The following is a 21,415-nucleotide window of genomic DNA, read 5'->3' as shown; positions in this document are numbered from 1 at the left end:
TCTCTTTATGAAACATTATGAAATATCTGTAACAACACGCATCAGTGTGAATGTCTAGTCATATCTCAACAAATTTGTCTGACTGACAGAATTTGCAGGGTAAACCCAGATGATGATGGCATGTACTGAGGAACTGGCCTCTTTAAGATGGCTCACTGCTGTGACTAAACAATCAAATAACCTTTTTTTTCCTCTTTTTTCATGGAAAGTGTGTCTTGCGTGGGTGTGAAATATGACTCACAGACATTGTATCCATGTTAACTGATAAATTACATTCACAGAATTGCTTAAATTCAAAGACAAATTACTTAAAAAACACACAGACCAAATTCTGTTCCACTCAATCCATCTCAATCAGCTTTTCAATAGCCACAGTAGTGTGTAAAATCCCAACTTGTCGAGCAAAATCCCCTCCCTCCTTAGTCCTCCTTCTGTTTCCAGGGACCAAGTCTGGGCCCAAAATCCCTTTCTTGTGATTGGACACCCAACTCTCTGGCTTCTTTATGGATAACAACCTCTTTGCTTCTGTCCCTGTTTTTTTTAAGTCTCTGGCTCAATCCCCCAGCGCCCTGCTCAGACTCCCTTTTTGACCTTTATTTTACGAAAGCAATTACAAATTAAAATGATTTACAAAATTGTTACAACTAAAAATGTCAGATATTTGGTATGTTTGCCTTGCTTCTTCTATTCAATGATTATAAAAAATAGTTAGATCTTTACAATTCCTTTAAGTACAAAGTTAGATCAATATCCATGACTCTGTTTTTCTGGATTTCCAGTACTTTTTCAAGGTGTTTCTACCAATTCAACTCCTGTAACCTCCTGTGTAACCAATGGTCCGATTGTAATGCCATGTCTATGCTGTTTCTTTTCTCTTTGTATCTTTTTAACCACAGAGTCCTTTGGTAAGTGCTTCTGTTCCGAGGCCCACACCCTCACAGTCCACTTTCTACATTCTGTTCACTAATGTTGCTACTGTTGCTGCTGCTGCTGCTCACCTTTTACAATGTTAAGGTGTTATTAAAATGCATGGCATGCATTTTACTAACAGTCACACACACAAAGATAATATGAAGCACAGATGAACACACAGACACGCTTACAAGAAGTCAGTAGGCACCCATACATCATTTTGGTTTCTAAAGATGCTACAAACTGGATACACACACACACATAGACATGAATACACTTGAACAAACACATATCTCTGTCACCCTAGAGGTAGCTGGCCTCACCCTCACCTGTGCACCTGCAGCCTTTCCACACCCAAAGAATTACAACAACTTTCTCCTCACACTCACCTATTTACTTTCCCACTCCTTCACTTATTAAATTATTCTTTCCCTCACACACTCACTCACTCACTCTGTCATTCACTCACCCACTTACTCTCTCCGCTCTGCTGTATAGAATTACCAGTCAATAAGCCATCAACTCTAGATGGCTGTTAGGTAGGCCTCTGGTGGAGCCACTGTAAGGAAATCAATGGCGACCAGGTTTCAGACATGTTCATGTTGACTGTTCAGTGTAGTATGTGCATATTAAACCAGGATTCTACTGCTTAGAAGTAATACACTGGTCATAGACACATGCAGTTTTTAACATCACTATAATAGAGTCAGAGAAGAAAAACCCACCCTTCAATACTTTATAACTGTCATATAAATCACAATCAATCATTTCTTTGTTTACATTAACTCTAGTGAGTGATTACTTTGGTTTTCCCAGAATGCTTTGTGAAACCTTCTAGAGAATATGCCTGTGCAGGCATGTGTGTGATCACAGTAGCTCCGACGTTTTCCTGTGAGACTTAGAAGTAAGACTTGCTCCACTTTACAGCTAAAATGATTCAATTCAATTATTTGATTAATCAAATGACACAAAATTAATTAGCAATTTTTTTTCTTTATCCATTAATTATTTAAATTCTACAGTCTCTGGTTCCAGCTTCTCAAATATGGTTTGGTTGCTTTTTCTCAGTTTTTATCTCAGTGAACTGAATATCTAAGACAAGGCAACAGACTGTTTTTCTAACATTTTATAGGCCAAATGATTCATTTATTTATCAAGAAATACTCAGCAGATCAGTCAGTTATGAAAATAATTGTTTTTTGCAGCCCTGAACCTCTTACAACATTTCTCGTGGTTGCATTGCATTCTGGTCTGTTGAGGCCCCTGCTGTCTCTTTTTTATACACAAGACTTTTTACAGATTGTTGATGGTCGGTTTAAGATTTTGAGTCTACAAACACACCATCACTCTTTGATTCTGAGGGGCCGAGACATGAACTTGACATTTACTGCTGATGTTTTATATTGTGGAAAAATGTCCCTGCTGTCAGACTCAGTTGTAGTGGCACTGGAAGGATTTGGACTTGTTGTCTTATTGTCTATATTTTGCCAGTTTAGAAAGAGAAACAACAAAAAAAATCAATATGAGTTTATGTACTGGAGGGTGGATTTTTCCTTTAGGAACAGATAAAATATACTTACACGCCATCTTTTAGCAGGATTACACCTGGTTTTTGATCCAAGTGGTGGATAAAGTGCAGATTGAGATTCAGGGCAGTTAAGTGTACTTAGAGTACCGGTCCACCTCTTAGAGACCCAGCCGAGTGCAGTGGAGACACTACCCCACTCCTACAGCCACATCTGCCCCTGCTGCAAGTCAATGAAGTCGAATCAATAACCCATCTCCTTATAGCTCTGTCACAGTCTGTCACTTTATCTATCTAGTATCTGTCTTTCTCTTCTCAGGCTTATTCTGTCTTTGTTTATTCTGTCTTCTTTCTTTTATGCCTCTCTCTTCCTCTTACTCTCTAAGGATCTATATTTTGAGTCTTTTCATTCTAATTTGATTCTTCTCCTTTCCAAGTTACCTCCCCCCCACCCCCCCAAGTCCCTCCCTCCCTTATCCCCTTCTCCTCCTGTGGTACTAACATTTTCTTCTTCTTCTCCTTCTCTAATCTCGTGCATTCATTGCCCACTCAGGTGGCACGCCCATACGAGGTAAGACTGCTGGGAGGACCAACATGACACAGTGGCCTGATTCCTTTTCAACCGCTGGTTCCTACTTGTCTCACAGATCTGAAAAAGCAGCTCTGGGTGGATTAATCAATGTGGGTGTAGTCCAAAAGGACTCAGGACTCTGCCATATTGGTAATACTCATCCAGCTGCTTCAGATCTGCAGTAGGTGCAAGAGGAGGGAATTGGAATCGAGCAAACAATTCATATACTATGACTTTTAATCACCTCTCTCATCCTCTCTTCATCCTTTCATTTTTCCATCTTAGCCTCAACATTCACTCTATAACAGAAATCCATCGCTTCCTTCCTCACCATATTGTGATCTCTCTTTTGTATCCGTCAGTTTAACATCATTTAGCTTCTTACATCTACTTTGATTTCAGTCTAAAGCATGATGTGTTTACAATTTGTATTTATTTCTTCGTTGAGGTGACAAAGCATACTATCACCTTTTACCTCTGTTTATTTGCTTTTTTAAATTTTTTTAAGACCGGATTTTTATTTTCTTTTTCTATTTTTGGGGGGCGGGAGAGGGGGGGGTCTTGACTTAAGCTTGACCTAGCCTCTCCTCCTACCTTGTCTATATTTGCCCAATCAAACGTCTCAGTTTTGTTTTCCCTCCCAGCTGTTATTCGCTCAGCCTGAAAAGTCCAGATGGCAAAGACTCAGACACACTTGCAGACGTTAGAGTGCTCACACACACATATACACACAAACGTGCACACACACACACACACACACACACACACATTTCTTCATGGTTTTTTACCATTACTTTCTCCTTTCTCTCTCATTACCGATAAAAAGCCCCAAACAACCACTTTTTTGATAAAGTTTTTATGGGCGCTTTTTTGCCTTACCACACCATCTTGAAAGAACCTCTAGTTGACTTTTTTGACAGTTTTTCTGTTTTCAGGGAGCGAGAAAGCGCCGGTCCCTTCCCAAAGGCTTTGCGTATGTCGTTCCTTTTTTTAATCTGTTGACCTTGATGGAGGTCGGTTGATGTCTTTACCTCCTTATTGGGTGTGTTTTTAAAATGACATCACACTCCTGATCCCATTGGTGGATCCGAAAGGGTTGGGGATATCTCATTGCCGTGGCAATATCTTTGTAACATTTTAACTGCATCTTAATTTTCAGCCAAGAATTTTCAAAATACTGGATTTGTGACTGGATTTCTCCACGTTTTGGTTGCTTGGTTTATTTGTTTCTGCCTTGCATGAAGACTACATTCTCCGTTTTTGTAGACTTTGTGTCAGTGTTTTGTTTTTGGGTTTTTTTTGTTTTTGTTTTCTACCCATTTCTAAATCAGGAAGCTGACCCTTGTTTTGGGCAGATTCTTGCTGACAGTGGTAGAAACTTTCTAATTTCTCCCAATAGATTTGGCTCCTTTTTTATTCCTGTGTTCTTCACACAGAGTTCAGCTTGTTTTTGCTGAAAACTCCCTCAGACTCATTTCCCCCTTTATGCAGCTCTTACCATTTCTGTGTTGTGTTTATTCCTACGTATTTATGGACTATACCCAATTATCTGATGTCTTCTGCTTTTGTATAATTGCTCTTTTTTCCTCACTATCTTTCTGTGACTCTCTCTCTCTCTCTTCTCTCTATCTTCTACTCCTTCTCTCCATCCCTCCATCCATCCAGGTGCCCTCCAGATAGAGATGAGCGAGGAGTCAGACCAGGGGAAGTATGAGTGTGTTGCCACCAACAGCGATGGGACACGCTATTCCACCCCAGCCAATCTCTATGTCAGAGGTAAGAGGGGGATAAAAAATCAACCTGTCCTGTGAGAACCAATTAGAGCACTTAGTTTTAAGAATCACATTGATAATGGATGTGCAGAGTGGGACATCTATTCCTACAAAACATTCACAAGTTTTTTTACGCAGAAATCATCTACTAGTAATGTGCGTTTATCTGTTAATGTGATATGATGCTATTAAACCCGCTGTGTTTTATAATTCTTTACTGTAATGCCATAAAACAGGATGGTTTTAAAATGAGAGCTCCTTTACATCAGTTAAGGCGGGACTGAATGTTTCACTCAGGCTATTAATCTCTCTGCCCTCCCTTCTTAGCCTTTAGACCTTAGAGAAAAACCAAATCATTGTCTGGTTAAGACTTGTGTTCCTCCCCAACTCTGACAGGCATCTCACCTCCTCAGGCGCCTCTCTTCTCCTTCAACACACACAAACAGATAGAGATTCACACACGCATACCCACTAAATGTTTGAATCTTGGAGACATTTTTATTCCTGTGGCCTTTTGCTCAGTTGTCTGCCCGCCAAAAAAGAGAAAAAAATAAATAAGTAGAGGCTTTAAACAGCGTAGCATGCTTTTCTGACTCCAACTTTGCTCCAAGGGATTCGAAACAAACACACACATACGACTGAATGCGCACACTTAAACACACATCTGTGTCCTACACTAAACTGTATATATAAACACACGTGCGCACACACACACAGACACACACGAACAGCGCAGAGTCAGTGATGTGCGTCTAACAGTGCTTGCAGGGCCAGTAAAATCTTGCAGTGCTGCTCAGTGAGTGTTTGACAGGCGGTCTATGGAGACAGCCGGCAGTGGAGGCTGCCTTAAACAGGAAGGCTTTCAGCAACACACTGGCCATCTATGGCCTCTGTTTTCTCTCTTTGCTCTCCTCGTTTCTTTCTTCCTTTTTTCTCTTTGGCTTTGCCTCTGTCTGTTGCCACCTTGCCACGCTCTTTTATCTAACTTGTTTTCTCTCTGTGTCTCCTGTCTCTTCTCTGGTATTTTTTTTCCTCTCTTTTCTACCCCCACCCCCGCCCCCCCATCTGCCTCCTCCCGCCGTGCTCTGTCCTACCTCCCTCTGCAGAGCTGCGAGAAGGTTGGTACAGTAACGTCTGTGTGTGGCTCTTTTGGGTCTCTCCCGAGTATTTTCTTTTCTTCCATTAAACTGCCATTTGTGTTTGTGTGTCTCGGCTGTTTTATGTGAGGCACTGAAGGTTTAAACCTGCCTTTACAGTTTACTCCTTTGAGATATACTGTACCCTGCATTTGTCTTTTCTCTTTTTTTCCCCCTGTGAGTGCATGTGTGTTTGCTGTGAGTTTTTTTTTTGTGTGTTTCAGTTCATAAAATATTAAATGGAGCACACCTAAAAACACCATGAATAAAACATTTTGATATCACATGCGTCCTAGTGGTGATGTACCAGACTGTCTGAATGCTTGCGGTCTACTTTGAATGCCATAAAACTTCATCTCATAGCACATTGAAACAACCAAAAACATAATCAGTGTATAGACCCTGGGTGTTATCCACTGTTCTGTACTTTACTGAACAACACAGTCATGAATTACTAATCACCTCTCTTCTCCTGCCTTCCTGCTTTCATTGCTATCTCGTCCAGTGCGTCGTGTCCCTCCTCGTTTCTCCATCCCCCCAGCGGACAGCGAGATAATGCCAGGGGGAAATGTCAACATCACCTGTGTGGCAGTGGGCTCCCCCATGCCATACGTGAAGTGGATGCTAGGAGCAGAGGACCTGACGCCCGAGGATGACATGCCCATCGGCCGCAACGTCCTAGAACTGACTGATGTACGGCAGTCCAATAACTATACATGTGTCGCCATGTCAACGCTTGGTGTGATTGAGGCGGTGGCACAGATCATTGTAAAAGGTGGGTTTATCAGCGTGTCTATGAGGAGGCTTATGGCTGAGGAAAAGACAGTGTGTGATTAAAAGAGGAAGTGATGGTTTGACCTTGCCGCCTGTGAGTCATTTTTAAGAGGACAAAACCACAGTGTAGCCTTCTTCTCTCCGGGAATGAGCAAGATTTACATCACAAAAGCAATGTAAATTCAGAGTAGCAAACAAAGTAACTCCCTCAGCTCAGTTTTTTATATATGCAGAACATATTTATATTAACATTAATGTATTATATTAATTATATATACATATATTCAGAATGTTCAGAATTCAGAAGAGGAAAGAAGGACAGTTGTTATTTATTACTGTATGTGAAAATAACATTAAGTCTGTATTCAAACATGTCAGTAGAGAGGAGTTTTACAGGTGTTGAAACAGTCTTTGAATTAATTACAACCTATCAACAACAACAATAACAAATTGCTGATCAGATTATTTCCTTAATTGTAAAGGGATAGTGTGTAAGATCTCTCTCTCTCTCTCTCTCTCTCTCTCTCTCTCTCTCTCTCTCTCTCTCCTCTCTCTCTCTCAGCTCTGCCGAAGGCTCCTGGCACCCCTGTGGTGACGGAAAGAACTGCAACAAGCATTACACTCACCTGGGATTCTGGCAACCCCGAGCCCGTCTCCTACTATATTATACAGGTGTGTAACAGACTCAGAAGCTTCACTGGATGCTCTCACAGGTTTTTTGAGACACAGAACTTAAGCAGCACTACATTTTTATATGAACATAAACTGTTATTAACATCCTAAGTCAGTAAGTAGGGCTGCAAAAAAAAAAGTTCCTCGTCTCTCCTGATAGTGATAAAAATCTCCAAACTGCTCCAAATTAAATCTGGTGTCTTATGAGTATATCTGCCCACAAGTAGTAATGAATTGAAATGTTAAGAATGAAATACAAATTGCTGCACTGAAGACATGACAGAATACTTACACAAAGCAGGACACCTAAATTAGATATTCTGTATTCATTCTGTATGTTTTGGCATAAATCTTATGGTTGGTTAATAGAAGCAAGGTGTTAGTTGTATCACAAGACTTCTATGTATTGATATATATACTTTTGTAGCTTTAAATCATTGTATTCTTCCTCTACCAGCACCGTGCCAAAGGGTCAGAAGACCCCTATAAAGAGATTGATGGCATCGCTACAACGCGCTACAGTGTGGGCGGCCTCAGCCCGTACTCCCACTATGACTTTCGGGTGGCCGCTGTTAACACGATTGGCCAGGGCCCCTCCAGCGAGGTCGTGGAGGCACGCACAGCCGAGCAGGCCCCCTCCTCGCCTCCTCGACAGGTCAGGGTTTGACAAGACAATGCATGAAATGTCATTTTTACAGCGATATTGCATCCATCATTTGGAAGTAAAAATGTGATATTCAAGGATGCAATTCTGATCCTGTATGAAAAACAATTTGATTTTAATGCTTAGCTGCACTTTCAATCTATTATTACTGTTTCTCTTAGAATAACTACACCTCAAGCTTGGTAGTTATGTAGCACAGGTTCTGTCTCACATTAAAGTGTGTGACATAAATATTGCTTTCAGCCTTTAGTTCACAAAGAACTAACCCAACTTTTTCTACTAAACTTGTGAAATTACAGTACATTTTATCCCAACGCAGTGTTACCAAAGTTCATCCTATTTGCCCTGCAGGTCAGAGGTCGTATGCTGAGCACCACAACAGCAATCATCCACTGGGATGAACCAGAGGAACCTAATGGACAGGTGGTGGGCTACAGAGTGTACTACACCTCAGACAACACACTGCCAGTCAACCAGGTGTGTGTAACTGTGTGTGCTTGGTTTCATTTTGTAGTTACTTTTATTAATCACAGATGACTGTTAACTTGTCTGCATGTGTCTAATACATGAGTGGGCATCTGTGTGTCTATTTGCATTCATGCATTGTGTTCTGTGCTTGTGTTGTGCAGTGGGAGAAGCAGATGGTGCGCAGCGCCAACTTCATAACCATCCAGGGGTTGACTCCTAACAAGACTTATTATATCAGAGTATTGGCCTTCACCTCTGTGGGAGACGGACCCCTGTCCCAGGACCTGCAGATTATAGCAAAGACTGGAGGTAAGAGACGGGGGGCAGGAGAGGAATGTCGTGTACATGCTTGTGGGCACGTATTTCACAGATATACCTTGTTAATGAATAAAATAATATCTTAACTTTGTTTTGCTAATCCTGTTTTTCCTCAACTCTGCAGTACCATCCCAACCTTCTGAATTTAAGGGTGAGGCCAAGTCTGAGACCAGTATCCTGTTGTCCTGGGTGGCCCCACCCCAGGGTGGTCCCGACAACCAGATCACAGGATATGAACTGGTCTACCGACGGGCTGACGACACAGAGGAGGTAAGGATTTTGGTTTATAGATATTAACTACTTTATTTGGTTAAATTATTTTATCTTATCTTGTTAAATTTGTGTTTTTTATTTTATCAGATATTATAATATTCTGTTTGCCAGACTAATTAATTCACATTAAAAGTGATTTCTATATAAGTCTTTTAAGGGATGTTCTTTTTGAACACTTTTCTTTTGTTTTGTTTTTCTCACAACCTTCCAATCTTCCACTGTCTCGTTGTCTTCATGTCCTTTCAGAAGAAAGTGAGCTTTGAGCCTACTACCTCCTACCTGTTGAAGAACCTCAAGCCTTTCTCCACCTACACCTTCCAGTTGGCTGCCAGGAGCAAGCATGGAATTGGGGCGTATACCAACGAAGTATCCATCGACACGCCACAAACGCGTAGGTCCAACCAGAAATACTGCTGTGTGTGAACGCGTGTGAGTGTGTTTGAGAGAGAGAGAGGTTTCTATTTTGACAATGCAAAAATGAAAACTGACACAAAAACCGAACCATGAAGTGGAAATGAATCTGACCATCATAATTTGTATGTGACTAACAGTATTTGATAAGACATTTGACAGTTGTTGCTTTTTTGCATTGTCAAAAAGGGGCCATCATGAATCCAGACCATAACTGACCTCAGATTTGGTATTTCAACAAATCATTATCATCATCATTAAATAGCTAGTTTACAATTCTCAGAATTTAACTCCACGAATGGTATTTTCAGCATATATAGCACAAAACAACTTATGAATAATAGAAAAGAAACATTACTTAATTTGTTGGCTACCAATCTGAGGTCTGTAAGAGAATCAGTTAAAAACAAGGTAAGAAGCCAGAGGTTTGTAGATAGCGATGAACTCCATCTTGGATCACAGAGGCTTGGGTAGGCTGTAAGGACAAGTAAGTTATGGGCAGGTATGTTTGTGTGTTGAAGCTCTAGTCAGTGTTTTTGTGTTGCATCTCTTTTAAGTCATTCACTCGTTTTCATTTATCGAACATTTCTACCAAACAGAAGTTTACGCCCATCATTCAGTATCTTTGTTCAGCCATCTTGCTTTCTAGTCACAGGATCATTTTTCGTAAAAGCTTCTGTTCTCCAGTGTTTTGTTTTCATTTTATGTTTCTTTGTCTTTTGTTCTCTGTCTCTCGTCTGCTCAATTTCATCCCCATTCCTTCACGGCAAACCTCACTTCCTCACCTCTCCACCCACCAATAACAACTCGCACCACACGACCAAATAACATTTACCCAAACAACCCCTACTGTGCTTCCTCAAAAACTGGCCAATCAGTTCCTTCAGCACCTCCCCAGGACATCACATGCACCAGTCCCAGTTCTACCAGCATCCTGGTAAGTTGGGCTCCACCTCCTCTGGAGTTTCAGAATGGCGTCATTACGGGATACTCCATCCAGTATTCCACAACTGAGGGCAACAAGAGGACTAAAAGAATAGATGGAATTCTTCCGGAAAGTTCTCCGTATCTCCTGGAAAATCTAGAGAAATGGACTGAGTATGGCATAACGATACGGGCGCAGACGGAGGCTGGGGATGGACCTGAAAGTTTACAGCTGCTTATCCGCACCGAGGAAGATGGTATGTTCCCAAACAAACCCCCTGCCTGTATTAGGATGGTCCATCCCACTAACAATGGCTACCTCACTAACATAGCAGTAATGTGCTCAAAGCACCCTAAACTAACAAGTTTCTTCCACTGGCCAGTAACAGCATTTTGTCTATCCTTGAGCTGCAATCTAAACGGATGATGATGCATTTAAGAACCACTGTCAGACCCTCCAGTTTTGAAAAAAAACCTCTCCTTTATTCCTACTACCAGAAACCTCCGGAAATCTCCTCCTGCTATACTCCCTCACCACTGCTTTCTCTTGTAAACAGCAACCCTTTTTTCTTAAGAAGCCATTTTTATCCTCTTTTTTACCAGCATCTTTTTTCCGCACTTTCCCCTTCTTCTAAAATCCCCCATTTTCTTTATTTTTTGTTTTTTGGGAAAAGGGATGGTTGGGATTTCCCACTATATTCCTCTCTAACAGAACCAAAACAAACCCTTTGGCTGTAGCTGTACCTTGGCCTTCCCACACCTTGGCTTCTCTCACTGCCCTTCCAACTCCTCTCCAGTACTTCATTTGCATATGTTCAAGCTAACTTTCAGCAACGTATTTCATTGTGACTAGAGTCATTTGTAATATTATCAGCAATATTTTTGATATTAATGCTTAACATCCCATACATTTTTCTGACTTCAGCTTTCTTTGGAGTACTTATGCGTGGGCCAGATAGCAAGAGGTGGCTGGAGTGGGTTTTTTTCCCTTTCAGTATTATACTGTATATATTTTTTTGTAGTTTTTGGCAGTACGAGAGAGGTTTTTCTTGATAACAGTATTTTCTCTTTGACGGCTTGCCACTGTTTATCTGCCCATGGCAACAAATCCTTTTCTATCTGCCATTCTTATCTTTCTCTGCATTTGCTTCTTATCCTCCACTGCTTTTTTCCTCCATGTTTTTCCTCAAGCACTCTCATTTTTTACTATTTTGACTTTTTCCCAGACATCAGAGCAGTTTTAGACTTTTTGGAGTTGTATTTTTGGGGTTGTATTTTTACATTTTTTCAGCTTTTGGGTGTGTTTTTTTATCTGCCCCTGAAACCAATATATTTTTGATTAGATAAAAAACTTGTTTCACTAAAGTGAAGGCCTTAACTTGAGAGGTTTGAGTGCCCATCATCTGTGACCCTTGACCTCTATCCCAAAATGCATTTTTAGTTCCAAGTGGTCCTCCGCGAGGGGTGGAGGCAGAGACTGTGAACGCCTCGGCCGTTAGGGTGAAATGGCGAGCACCAGCGCCAGAACGGCAGCATGGTCAGATCCGGGGCTACCAAGTCCACTATGTGAGGATGAACTACGGAGAACCTCAGGGTCAGCCCTTCATCAAGGACATCCTCATAGAGGACTCTCAGGTAACACTAACATATACTCTCTAACACTTTGTGATCAAGTGAACTGTCAGGAACTATTTTATGAATGGCTAATAAAAGCACCATTGCTATAATACAATAATATTTATTGTAAATTATTACATAAAGTTCATAGTTTCACTAAAGCCATGAAGAAATAATGATCTCCCCCAACACATCCATTTATCTGAATATATTCTATAAGCAAGAGCATTTGATGATCTGTTACTGTCAATAAGATAAACATTTTGCCAGATTTTGTTTTCCTATTCGTCGTCTGTTCTACTGCACAATCCAGAAATCTGTTACAGCGTCTGTATCAACTTCCTCTGTGACACCTGACTGTATTAAGAATATTTACGAATGATCCCAATTCTTGCAGGATGTTAGATGAGAAGATCCAATAGCACTCTCCCGTTAAGTATAAGCTACAGTCAAGAGATGGTTAGCTTAGCTTAGCATAAAGATTGGAAAAGGCAGACATTGGTCCAGTCCAAGTGGTATCTATCTTCTCATCTAACTCAAGTAAAAACAAACAACTAAGAATATTTCCCATTATGTCAAACTATTACTTTGAAATAAATAGAATATGGCCTTCACGTGATACATATATATATTATTTTTTTAACATTATTAAATTTCAGATAAATAATAGACCTAAATGTATTTTTATCTGCCAATTACTGCATATCTGCATTACTGCATATCATATTAAAAACAGAATTTTCTCTCCCTTTTCTCTTTACTGTTCCAACGTTCAGTGGGAATATGATGACTCAGCTGAATATGTGAGTAAACCCTGCTTTAATCCTATTATTTAATAGTAATAACAACAAAGAGCAGAGAGTAGATGAGTCATACTTATGAGATTGTAGCTTTAAAATCTCCTAAGACCAGAGCGAGGGCTTAAAACCCAGCACGAGGTCCCTTTTTCATTCCTGCATTCTGTGTTCTCCAGGATTTCTAATAAAGGACTCTGGGGAAAACACATAGATAACTGATGGTGTGAGTCATTTGAGGGTATTGACAAAATATTATGATTATTTATGCCTTCGGCAGGCCAAGAAATTAAGAAAATATTGTGTTATAAGTGTTTAGATGGAGGCAAATCTAAATGAGTTTTGATTGTCTGCATAGTTAAATGACATTTTGTGTTGAGATAATGTGATAAAGTTGTTTTGAATTCCGAGTTTTGTTGAGAATACGTATCCTGGCTGGAGAAAAGTATTGTTGGTGTAGAAAAGAGCTGAGTAACTATCTGTACTGGTACACTGTCAGACAAAAAACAAAGAATTGTATCTTTGGTCACTCTGGTACCTTTGTGACTGACTTTGACCCAGTTGTTCTTATTAAATTAAAGCCCTGCTCATTGTCCTGAGGGCACACATAAGTAGCTAACAGTGTATTTTATTGTTGTGCAGGAGGTGGTTCTTGGAGACCTGATGGCAGACACTTCCTACTCTGTATCAGTGGGGGCTTACACCGCCAAGGGTGATGGTGCTCGCAGCAAACCGGTTACTGTCTGCTCTGCCCTGCCATGTAAGTGTGCACACAGACAGAAAAGGCACAGAGCTACAAAAGCAAACACAAGCACACATAACTGGTAATGATCTTTGAGACTAAAGCATCGCTAATGATCATTAGAGACCATTAAATCATTGAATTGGTTTATGTCTCAGTCTGTCACACCTTGCTTTGCGAGCAAGAAGCCATCATTTGGTACCATATTAATCATATTTTGCAGTTTTGCTGGAGGCAATGAATAATGTGCTTTGCAATTATCCTCTAATTATCTTTTCATCATTCTCTCTCTCTCTCTCTCTCTCTGTCTCTCTGTCTCCCTCTTTCTATCTTGCTTTCCCCATTTTCCTCTTTCTAGTGCCTGAGAAGCCCAAACTGATGGTGAGTGCCACTGATTCAGGTACTGCTCTGCTTCAGTGGTACCCATTGCCAAACCCACCCACCCCGCTTCTGGGGTACCGCCTCACCTTCGGCCGCATCGACGTCCTTCCCTTTACGGTGGTGGAGTTCCCCACCAAAGAGAACCGCTACACCGCCCAAGACATCCACAAGGGAGCTAACTATGTGTTCAGACTCTCTGCCCGTAACAAAATGGGCTATGGGGAGGAGGCTGTAAAGGAGATGACTACTCCAGAAGACGCCCCAAGTGGATACCCAGAAAATGTTTTCTTAGAAGAAGCTTCTGCCACCTCCCTCCGGGTGGCGTGGAAATCAGTCCCACTTATTGAGCAAAATGGGAAAATTGTGAAGTACTCAGTGCTGTACAAGGATATAAACAGTCGAGGGAACGCCTCAGAAGTTGTTGTGCCCACTCCAGGGTCCAGCGCATTGTTGGAGGGTCTGAATGCTGATACTATGTATGATGTCAGGTTGTGCGCGTTCACAGCTGTCGGCCCTGGGCCGTACGGTCCCAGTGTCCAGTTTAGGACGCAGCGGCTAGACCAAGGTAGGACTCACACTCACCTCCTAACAACCCATCCTCATCGCTCAGGATGCAACATACGCTTCCTAACCGCACATTTGTGCATATATGGTGCACACCAAGTCCCGCATGCACACAAACACTCAGACACACAACATCTGGTGACAACATCCTAAGTGTCCTTTTTCGTTGTCTTGTCACTGTAGTCTTAGACCCACCGTCCTATTCCCAAAGCAAGGTAAGAGTCTTGGGTCTTGGTCGAGTATCCCTGTCCAGTCACACTCACTGTGTGTTGATCAGAGCAGATATCTAGCTTGAGACTCATACTATAGAATGATACACAGGTAAGGATATTATTTTGTTTCTGTAGAGAAATAAATGGGGCCGGAATAATATTCAAGTTTATTTGTTGTTTTTTTTTTGTGTTTTTTTTGTGCCTTAGTTTTTGCCACCAACTTCAGAGTAAAGGCTGCCATGAAGAACTCTGTCCTGCTGTCCTGGGAGATCCGAGACAAAAACCCTGCCCAGCCATTTACGGTAAGTAATTATAAATTTAAAAGTAGTTAAATAAAAATCCTATTTTAAAAAGACCAGGTCTCAATTGATGTAAAACCAAATAAAAGCAGGATGCAAATAAAGGATGGGGAAAAGGGGGGGAATAGTTTTCTGTTCTACAGTGACTGTAAATTCAGCATCATGTATTATATTATTTCCGACAATTCATTCATTGCCCGTTGCTGTTAATTAATTTCAACACTTCCTGTTTGATAATTAATAAAGCCTTGCAGTCATATAATGCCTCTTGAGCTGCTGGAAGGCTTTTAATGTAAAACAGATAGAGGAAGTGCATGCAACAGCAAAGACAACAGGCGAAAACATTGCACTAAATGAAAATCAAAAATACTAATAAATTTAAAGTAATTAAAATTAAAATATAATATCCTCTGTGAAATAAATTCCTGGTTCTTTGTGTTGAGGCAAATAAAGGCATTGGGCACTACTTGAGAACTTACAATATGTGCTGCGTTGTGTGTTTTACCGTATCATATGCAATTGAACACGTCCTGTGTCCAGATCCTGTATGGAAAGGGCCAGTCTGTGGAAGTGGACGGGAAGCAGACCCAGAAGCTGATCACTGGCTTGGAGCCAGACACCCAGTACTCCTTTCTGCTCACCAACCGGGCCAACAGCGCCGGAGGTCTACAGCACCGCGTCACCGCCACCACCGCCCCAGATATCCTTAAAACCAAACCGTTTGTGGTGGGAAAGACCAATGCAGACGGCATGGTGACTGTGCAGCTACCAACTGTGCAGACCACAGCCAAAGTCAGGTAGTGATCATGGATGAGTAAAGCAGAGTGTGAGTGAAGGATTGGGTTTCATGTAATGGCTAGATATGAGTATTTCTAACAGTAACCTGTGCAGAATTTGTTCCAATTAGGTTGTTTTCAAATGAATTGTTCTACAGACCCTGTGAGGTAATTCTCCTTCTTCCTCTTGCTGCTGCTTTTCATTTATTGGTCTATCAGGAGGGATTTCTCTGACTTGGCAGCGAAGCAAGTCTGAGAACTCCCACAACAGGCCAAATGAAAGCACGAAGGTGATAATCTCATCTGCTTTAAGTGTAAACAGTCATTCAGCGTTAAAGCACGTCCTAAATCACTCCACAGCTACTCCTATGTTTTCACAGTCATTTTACTATAGTTTACCCCTGTCACATTAGAACACGTTTGGGTTTTTTTGAGTCCCAAAGAGCATTTAGCTCTTTCTCTGACTACCAAACACAAGAGTCTTTCCAATTTTAGTTCCCTGTGAACTGAAAAAGCGCCAGATTTAAGCACATATCATTTTCTCACATTTGACATAACCTACTTTCTATTATATCACTCAGCATAGTAGTGTATGCTCAAGTGGAAGCATGGAGCGCTGGAGTGAGTCATCTATTGAGGACCCATAGATGATTTCGGTGTCTGTGCCCTCATCGTTTATGGTCTGACTGCTTCTGAAAAATTCCCCTTCTCCAGTGAAATGTGTTTTTGTTTCACACGTGGCTTCAGACATTGCCCTCTGTTCCGAAAACAACCACGCTGGTTACATTTGCCGGGTCACAGCTGCTGCTGCAACAGTATACTCTATTTATCATACATTACTCCATAAAGTAGAACACTAAAGGAATAGTTTGACATTTTAGAAAATATCATTATTAACTTTTCAGAGTTAGATGATAAGATCAATACCACCTGTGGGTGGCGCCTGGTTAGCTCAGTCGGTAGAGCTGGTGACCCATGTACTGAGGCTGAGTCCTTGCAGCCCAGGGTTCGAATCCAACCTGTGGCCCTTTGCTGGGTGTCATCCCCACTCTCTCTACCCCAATTTCCTGTCTATCTTCGGCTGTCCCTATCAAATAAAGGTAATAAAAAGGCCACAAAAAAAAAACACCACCTGTATGTGGTAAATATGAAGCTGCCACCAGCTGCTGGTTAGCTTAGCAGTTCTCATTTTTCTCCAGGGACTGAAATATTTAAAAAATGATTTATAGTTTATAGTAGCTTAACTCAATGCATGCTGTGTTCCAGGGGTTACTACGTGGTGGTGGTGCCGCTGAAGAAGCAGAGAGCAGGGAAGTTCCTGAACCCCTGGGAGGAGCCAGACCAGATGAACTTGGATGAGGTGAGACATTGATGATTGATTATACCAATAAATAGCTTAATATATAATATCTAATATAATATATAGCCCTAATTAAGAGCTTATTGTAATGTAATCTAATGTAATCATCTAATGGTGATGGTCAAGGTGATGGCCATGATCACTGTTGAATATTTCACAGTGGGGTTGTGTCCTTTTTTATGATGATGATGAGCATTGTAGTTGATGATAGCATTATTATGTCTCTTCTCAGTTATTCAGATAAATAACCCATAATGTAAGAACCAGTAGACAGGTGTACCAGATCTTTTTTTAAGCTTTAAATATATCCAAAACTGAAGAAATGATAATCTCACCAAAACACATAGACAGGTGCGCCGCGATAGCTCACCTGTTAGAGCTGGCACCCCCATGTACCAAGGATGAGTCTTTGCTGCAGCAACCATAGGTTCGACTCTGACCTATGGACCTTTGCTGTGTGTCATCCCCTTTCTCTCTCCGCCCTTTGCTGTCACTCTACAAGCTGTCACTACCGATTAACGGCAATAAAAGCCCCCAAAAAATAAAAAAAAATAAAAAAAAAAAACTCATAGGCAGTCTTCCAACAAATACAAATACTGTGATGACAGATTGAGATTTAGTGAAAATACAATGTCATTGTGAAAAAGGGTCAGCAGCGCCTGAACTTGCCTACCTAAACTAAAAAAGCATATAAGATTATCAAGGACCCCACACACGTCCTCTATAACTACTTTAAGCTAATGCCATCAGGAATGGCTTTTAGATTGCCTGTATTTCAAACAAAGGAAGTTTGCTTTTATTCCAGAAGCCATTAGACTTATGAACAGCCACCGTATAAAAAACTCATCTGGATGTCATCATGTTACAGCTATGGACCGGCCACTGCTATTAATCCTTGTGTATTTCAACTCTTTATAATATTGTCATATTTGAGTTTTTTGATAGTTTTTATGTGTACTTCTGTTTGCATAATTGCTCGCTTCAAATTGACCCTTGATGGATAATGTATTTTGTATTGAACTGAATTTTCAAGTCACAGAAACAAAGAATAGTGCTGAGTCTACTGCCAGTGTTTTTTCACCTCTGTGGTATCGGACAGCCTATTTGTATCTTATTATGTGAAGGTAGACGACCTGGCCATCCATTGTCTGTTCGGTCCAAACAATACTTTCACATAACATTTCCCATCTAATTCCACTTCCTGCCTAATTCTAAAGACTTTATCACCTCATTACTCTGTTCTGAAAGCACATTCATGTGTGTGAGATTAGTTTCAATAGAGTTTTTTATGGTTTCCACTGTGAATGTGGTAGCAGTTCAGTTGATGATGAAGACATTTGTGCTTAGGTGATAATGCTCTATACAGCTCATTGTTCCTCCACTGATGAGGGTTTTTGTGTAGAGTAAAACTGCCCAAACTGCCCTTCTTTTCCAAGGCTTTTTATCAGGAAGGAGGAATACAATCTACAAATATTCAGAACATCTCTTTTTTTAGGAAAATATGTTACAATAGCAGAAAGATGACAACATTTCTTTTACTGTATCAGAGAAATTAAACTGAGTTGCACTGTGACCTCTGATGTTACACTGTTAGATGAACTTCATGCCTGTTATTCTCCCCATTTTCTATCATTTCTAATCTTTTCTGTCAAACTCTTGTAGCGTTGTTTCAATACTTTATCACCTCCCTCTCCTCTGTTTAACTCCTGTTTACACATCCTCTGTTTACTTCCCTTTCAGCTCCTGAAAGAGATCAACAGGACCAGTGTCAGTCGTGCCCTCCGCATCCGCAGACAAGCTGGCCAATCAGATCCCAGGGCCTACGTCACTGCTCACTTTAAGACCCTCCCCATGGAGTTCACGTTGGGTGACGGACGAAACTATGGTGACTTCCGCAACCGTCCTCTGCAGAACGGACAGGAATATGTTTTCTTTGTGCTTGCGCTGCTAGACCTCTCGGAAAATGTGAGTAGAAACACAAACACAGAGTTCAACCATCTCAATAAAGTTTTGTCTAACTTATCTCAGCTAATTTGTGTCTCTTCCTTCAGACTATGTACGCCACTAGCCCTTATTCTGATCCCGTGACCTCATCGGATGTGGATCCTCAGCCAATTGTCGATGAGGAGGAGGGTCTCTTGTGGGTGGTGGGGCCCGTGCTGGCAGTCATCTTCATCGTCTGCATTGTCATCGCCATTCTCCTCTTCAAGAGGTAAGGGCAGCATGATGGATCCAGTAAAAATGGTTTAATAAAGTATTGGATGAGTGAGAGAAAGAGGAATGAAATTAAAAAGAGACAAGGTGAAAGATTAAGAGTTTTGGTGAATATAAGATAAAGAAAAGTAATTACTAAGGCAGTTACAAAGGGCAACAGATACTCTATAGGGATTCACTTGTTTTCATTTCTAATTTGGCTTGTTGCTCCTCTGTGTTTTGATTGTGGCCCCCTCTCAGACGAAATTATCTACCTATCTTCCTGTTTGCAATGTACATTAAAAGTTAAAAGGAACATCTTTTTTTCTATAATTTCAAAGCGGATTTATGGATTTTGAGATAATTATATTATAAAGAAGTTTAAGTCCACACTAGACCAGATCTGACCATACATGTGTCACATCTTTGTGTTCAGATTTGATTGTCTTAGTTATTCTTCTGACTTCAAGGAGTATGAATTTTAACACAAATTTTGGCAATCGGGCACTAAGCGTCTGAAAAAGTATGTTAATTGTCTTTCACCTCATGCAGTATCTTTTTCCTCATGTATGTTTTCTGTAATCTCTTCTTAAAATCTATATACAGGGAGCAAAGCTAACATAACAGATAGGGGAAGATAACATTATCAGACATTAGCATTATTCATGATAATCTGTTCTTCTGGCTAGAGATTTGTGAATGCACATGAATAATTGCTGCAACGGATGTAGCATTGCAAAATGATTAACCTTGATGGTAATAATGTAAAGTTCATAATCCCTGGAGTGTAACCTGTTAATGTCCCAATTGTGTCTGAGTTTCAACCTATTTCTACTATGTTATTATATAGTAGATGTCACAGTTAGAGGATGTGGTGAGAGATAATGTGTATGTGCAGCATTCATGAGGGGAAGAGTTTTTGTCTTTTAGATTTACATTCACTGATTGTCTTTATGTCTATACAGGGTGCTATTTAACATATTATCTAACATCGTAATAAGAAACTGATTAGTTTTAATGAGAGGGACAGAACAATGAGTTCAGCATTGCTTTAGTCCCTGATGTTTGTCGATTGAACACTAATGTTATTCATCCTTGTCTGTTCTTTTATCTGCTCTTCTCTCTGTTTGGATCCAGCAAACCTGACAGGTAAACAAACACCACCTATTACCATTTCCTCTGTCCTACAGGGTTATTTTCCTTGCAAACCCTTTCCAAAGAATGCTTTAGATAATAGATCCCATCAGACTCAGGATTACCCTGGTGTTTCTTTGATCATTGCATAGTAACAGCACACTGGATAAATTGTGCACCGGAAGTTGTACAATTTAACCAGGGCATTGGATAAAGATATAAGTCATGCAATCAACTGCACTGCATGAGTTCATGTCAATGATTTTCAATAAAAGAAGCAAAGAAAATCTGAGAAAATAAGTCACTTTTAACTGCAGTCTCCCAGTCATTAACATATAAAAAGCTGCAACACTAAACCAGCAGTCAACCAAAGCTCTGGTAGAACTTGAAACAGACATTTCATGAAAATTACAGATATGCCTGTAAATGTCCAAGGAGCAATTTCATGAGGCTTACTGTGGCCCATTTATTTAAACACAAATCCCTAAAATTGAGGTTATGCATAACCATAATAATGCAGTAAAAGGTCCAGTTCATCAGGTTGAGGTGCATGTAAATGCTGTGTGTTGATCTGTTATTCCAGGAAAAGGGCTGAGGCAGAAGGCAGGAAGGGCAGTTTTCCCTGCAGCAAAGCCATGTCGTCCCACCACCCCACTGATCCTGTGGAGCTCCGCAGAATCAACTTCCAGACTCCAGGTAAACTAGACACACCAGCACACACCTGTAGTTTCATGTGTGTTTTACGAAGTATTAGTTGTGTTTATAAGATTAACCGTGCTGTTGTTTCCCTTTTCAGCCTACCGTGTATCAGTGTACCGCGGTTATCGACGTTTGTCAAGTTAGTTGGTCTTAGTCTGCCATAGATCTTCCTTCTTACCAAATTAATTTTCCTTTTTTCTTTCTTTCTTTCTTTCTTTCTTTCT

General features: G+C 40.7%; 1 protein-coding gene across 34 annotated transcripts in view; it reads left to right on the top strand.

Annotated features, from left to right (window-relative positions):
* Positions 1–21,415, top strand: part of ptprdb (protein tyrosine phosphatase receptor type Db) — a 145,344-nt gene that overhangs the window by 102,174 nt on the left and 21,755 nt on the right. For 4 of the 34 annotated variants that reach the window (XM_051385235.1, XM_051385229.1, XM_051385230.1 and 1 more), the window contains 24 exons: positions 897–905; positions 2,991–3,008; positions 4,674–4,784; positions 5,887–5,898; positions 6,422–6,691; positions 7,253–7,362; positions 7,820–8,017; positions 8,378–8,503; positions 8,656–8,803; positions 8,937–9,082; positions 9,332–9,476; positions 10,375–10,677; positions 11,862–12,055; positions 12,814–12,840; positions 13,474–13,591; positions 13,932–14,519; positions 14,938–15,032; positions 15,570–15,826; positions 17,072–17,165; positions 18,906–19,130; positions 19,217–19,377; positions 20,496–20,507; positions 21,076–21,188; positions 21,289–21,330. In XM_051385235.1, the coding sequence (XP_051241195.1) occupies positions 897–905; positions 2,991–3,008; positions 4,674–4,784; positions 5,887–5,898; positions 6,422–6,691; positions 7,253–7,362; positions 7,820–8,017; positions 8,378–8,503; positions 8,656–8,803; positions 8,937–9,082; positions 9,332–9,476; positions 10,375–10,677; positions 11,862–12,055; positions 12,814–12,840; positions 13,474–13,591; positions 13,932–14,519; positions 14,938–15,032; positions 15,570–15,826; positions 17,072–17,165; positions 18,906–19,130; positions 19,217–19,377; positions 20,496–20,507; positions 21,076–21,188; positions 21,289–21,330 (3,522 nt within the window). The remainder of the gene's footprint in view (positions 1–896; positions 906–2,990; positions 3,009–4,673; positions 4,785–5,886; positions 5,899–6,421; positions 6,692–7,252; positions 7,363–7,819; positions 8,018–8,377; positions 8,504–8,655; positions 8,804–8,936; positions 9,083–9,331; positions 9,477–10,374; positions 10,678–11,861; positions 12,056–12,813; positions 12,841–13,473; positions 13,592–13,931; positions 14,520–14,937; positions 15,033–15,569; positions 15,827–17,071; positions 17,166–18,905; positions 19,131–19,216; positions 19,378–20,495; positions 20,508–21,075; positions 21,189–21,288; positions 21,331–21,415) is intronic. The other 30 variants (XM_051385255.1, XM_051385232.1, XM_051385258.1 and 27 more) reach the window with 24 other exon arrangements.

This window comes from Dicentrarchus labrax, unplaced genomic scaffold (genome assembly GCF_905237075.1).
Source record: "Dicentrarchus labrax unplaced genomic scaffold, dlabrax2021, whole genome shotgun sequence".
In the NCBI taxonomy this organism is placed as follows: domain Eukaryota; kingdom Metazoa; phylum Chordata; class Actinopteri; family Moronidae; genus Dicentrarchus; species Dicentrarchus labrax.
This window is presented reverse-complemented; position numbering and strand designations above follow the sequence as displayed.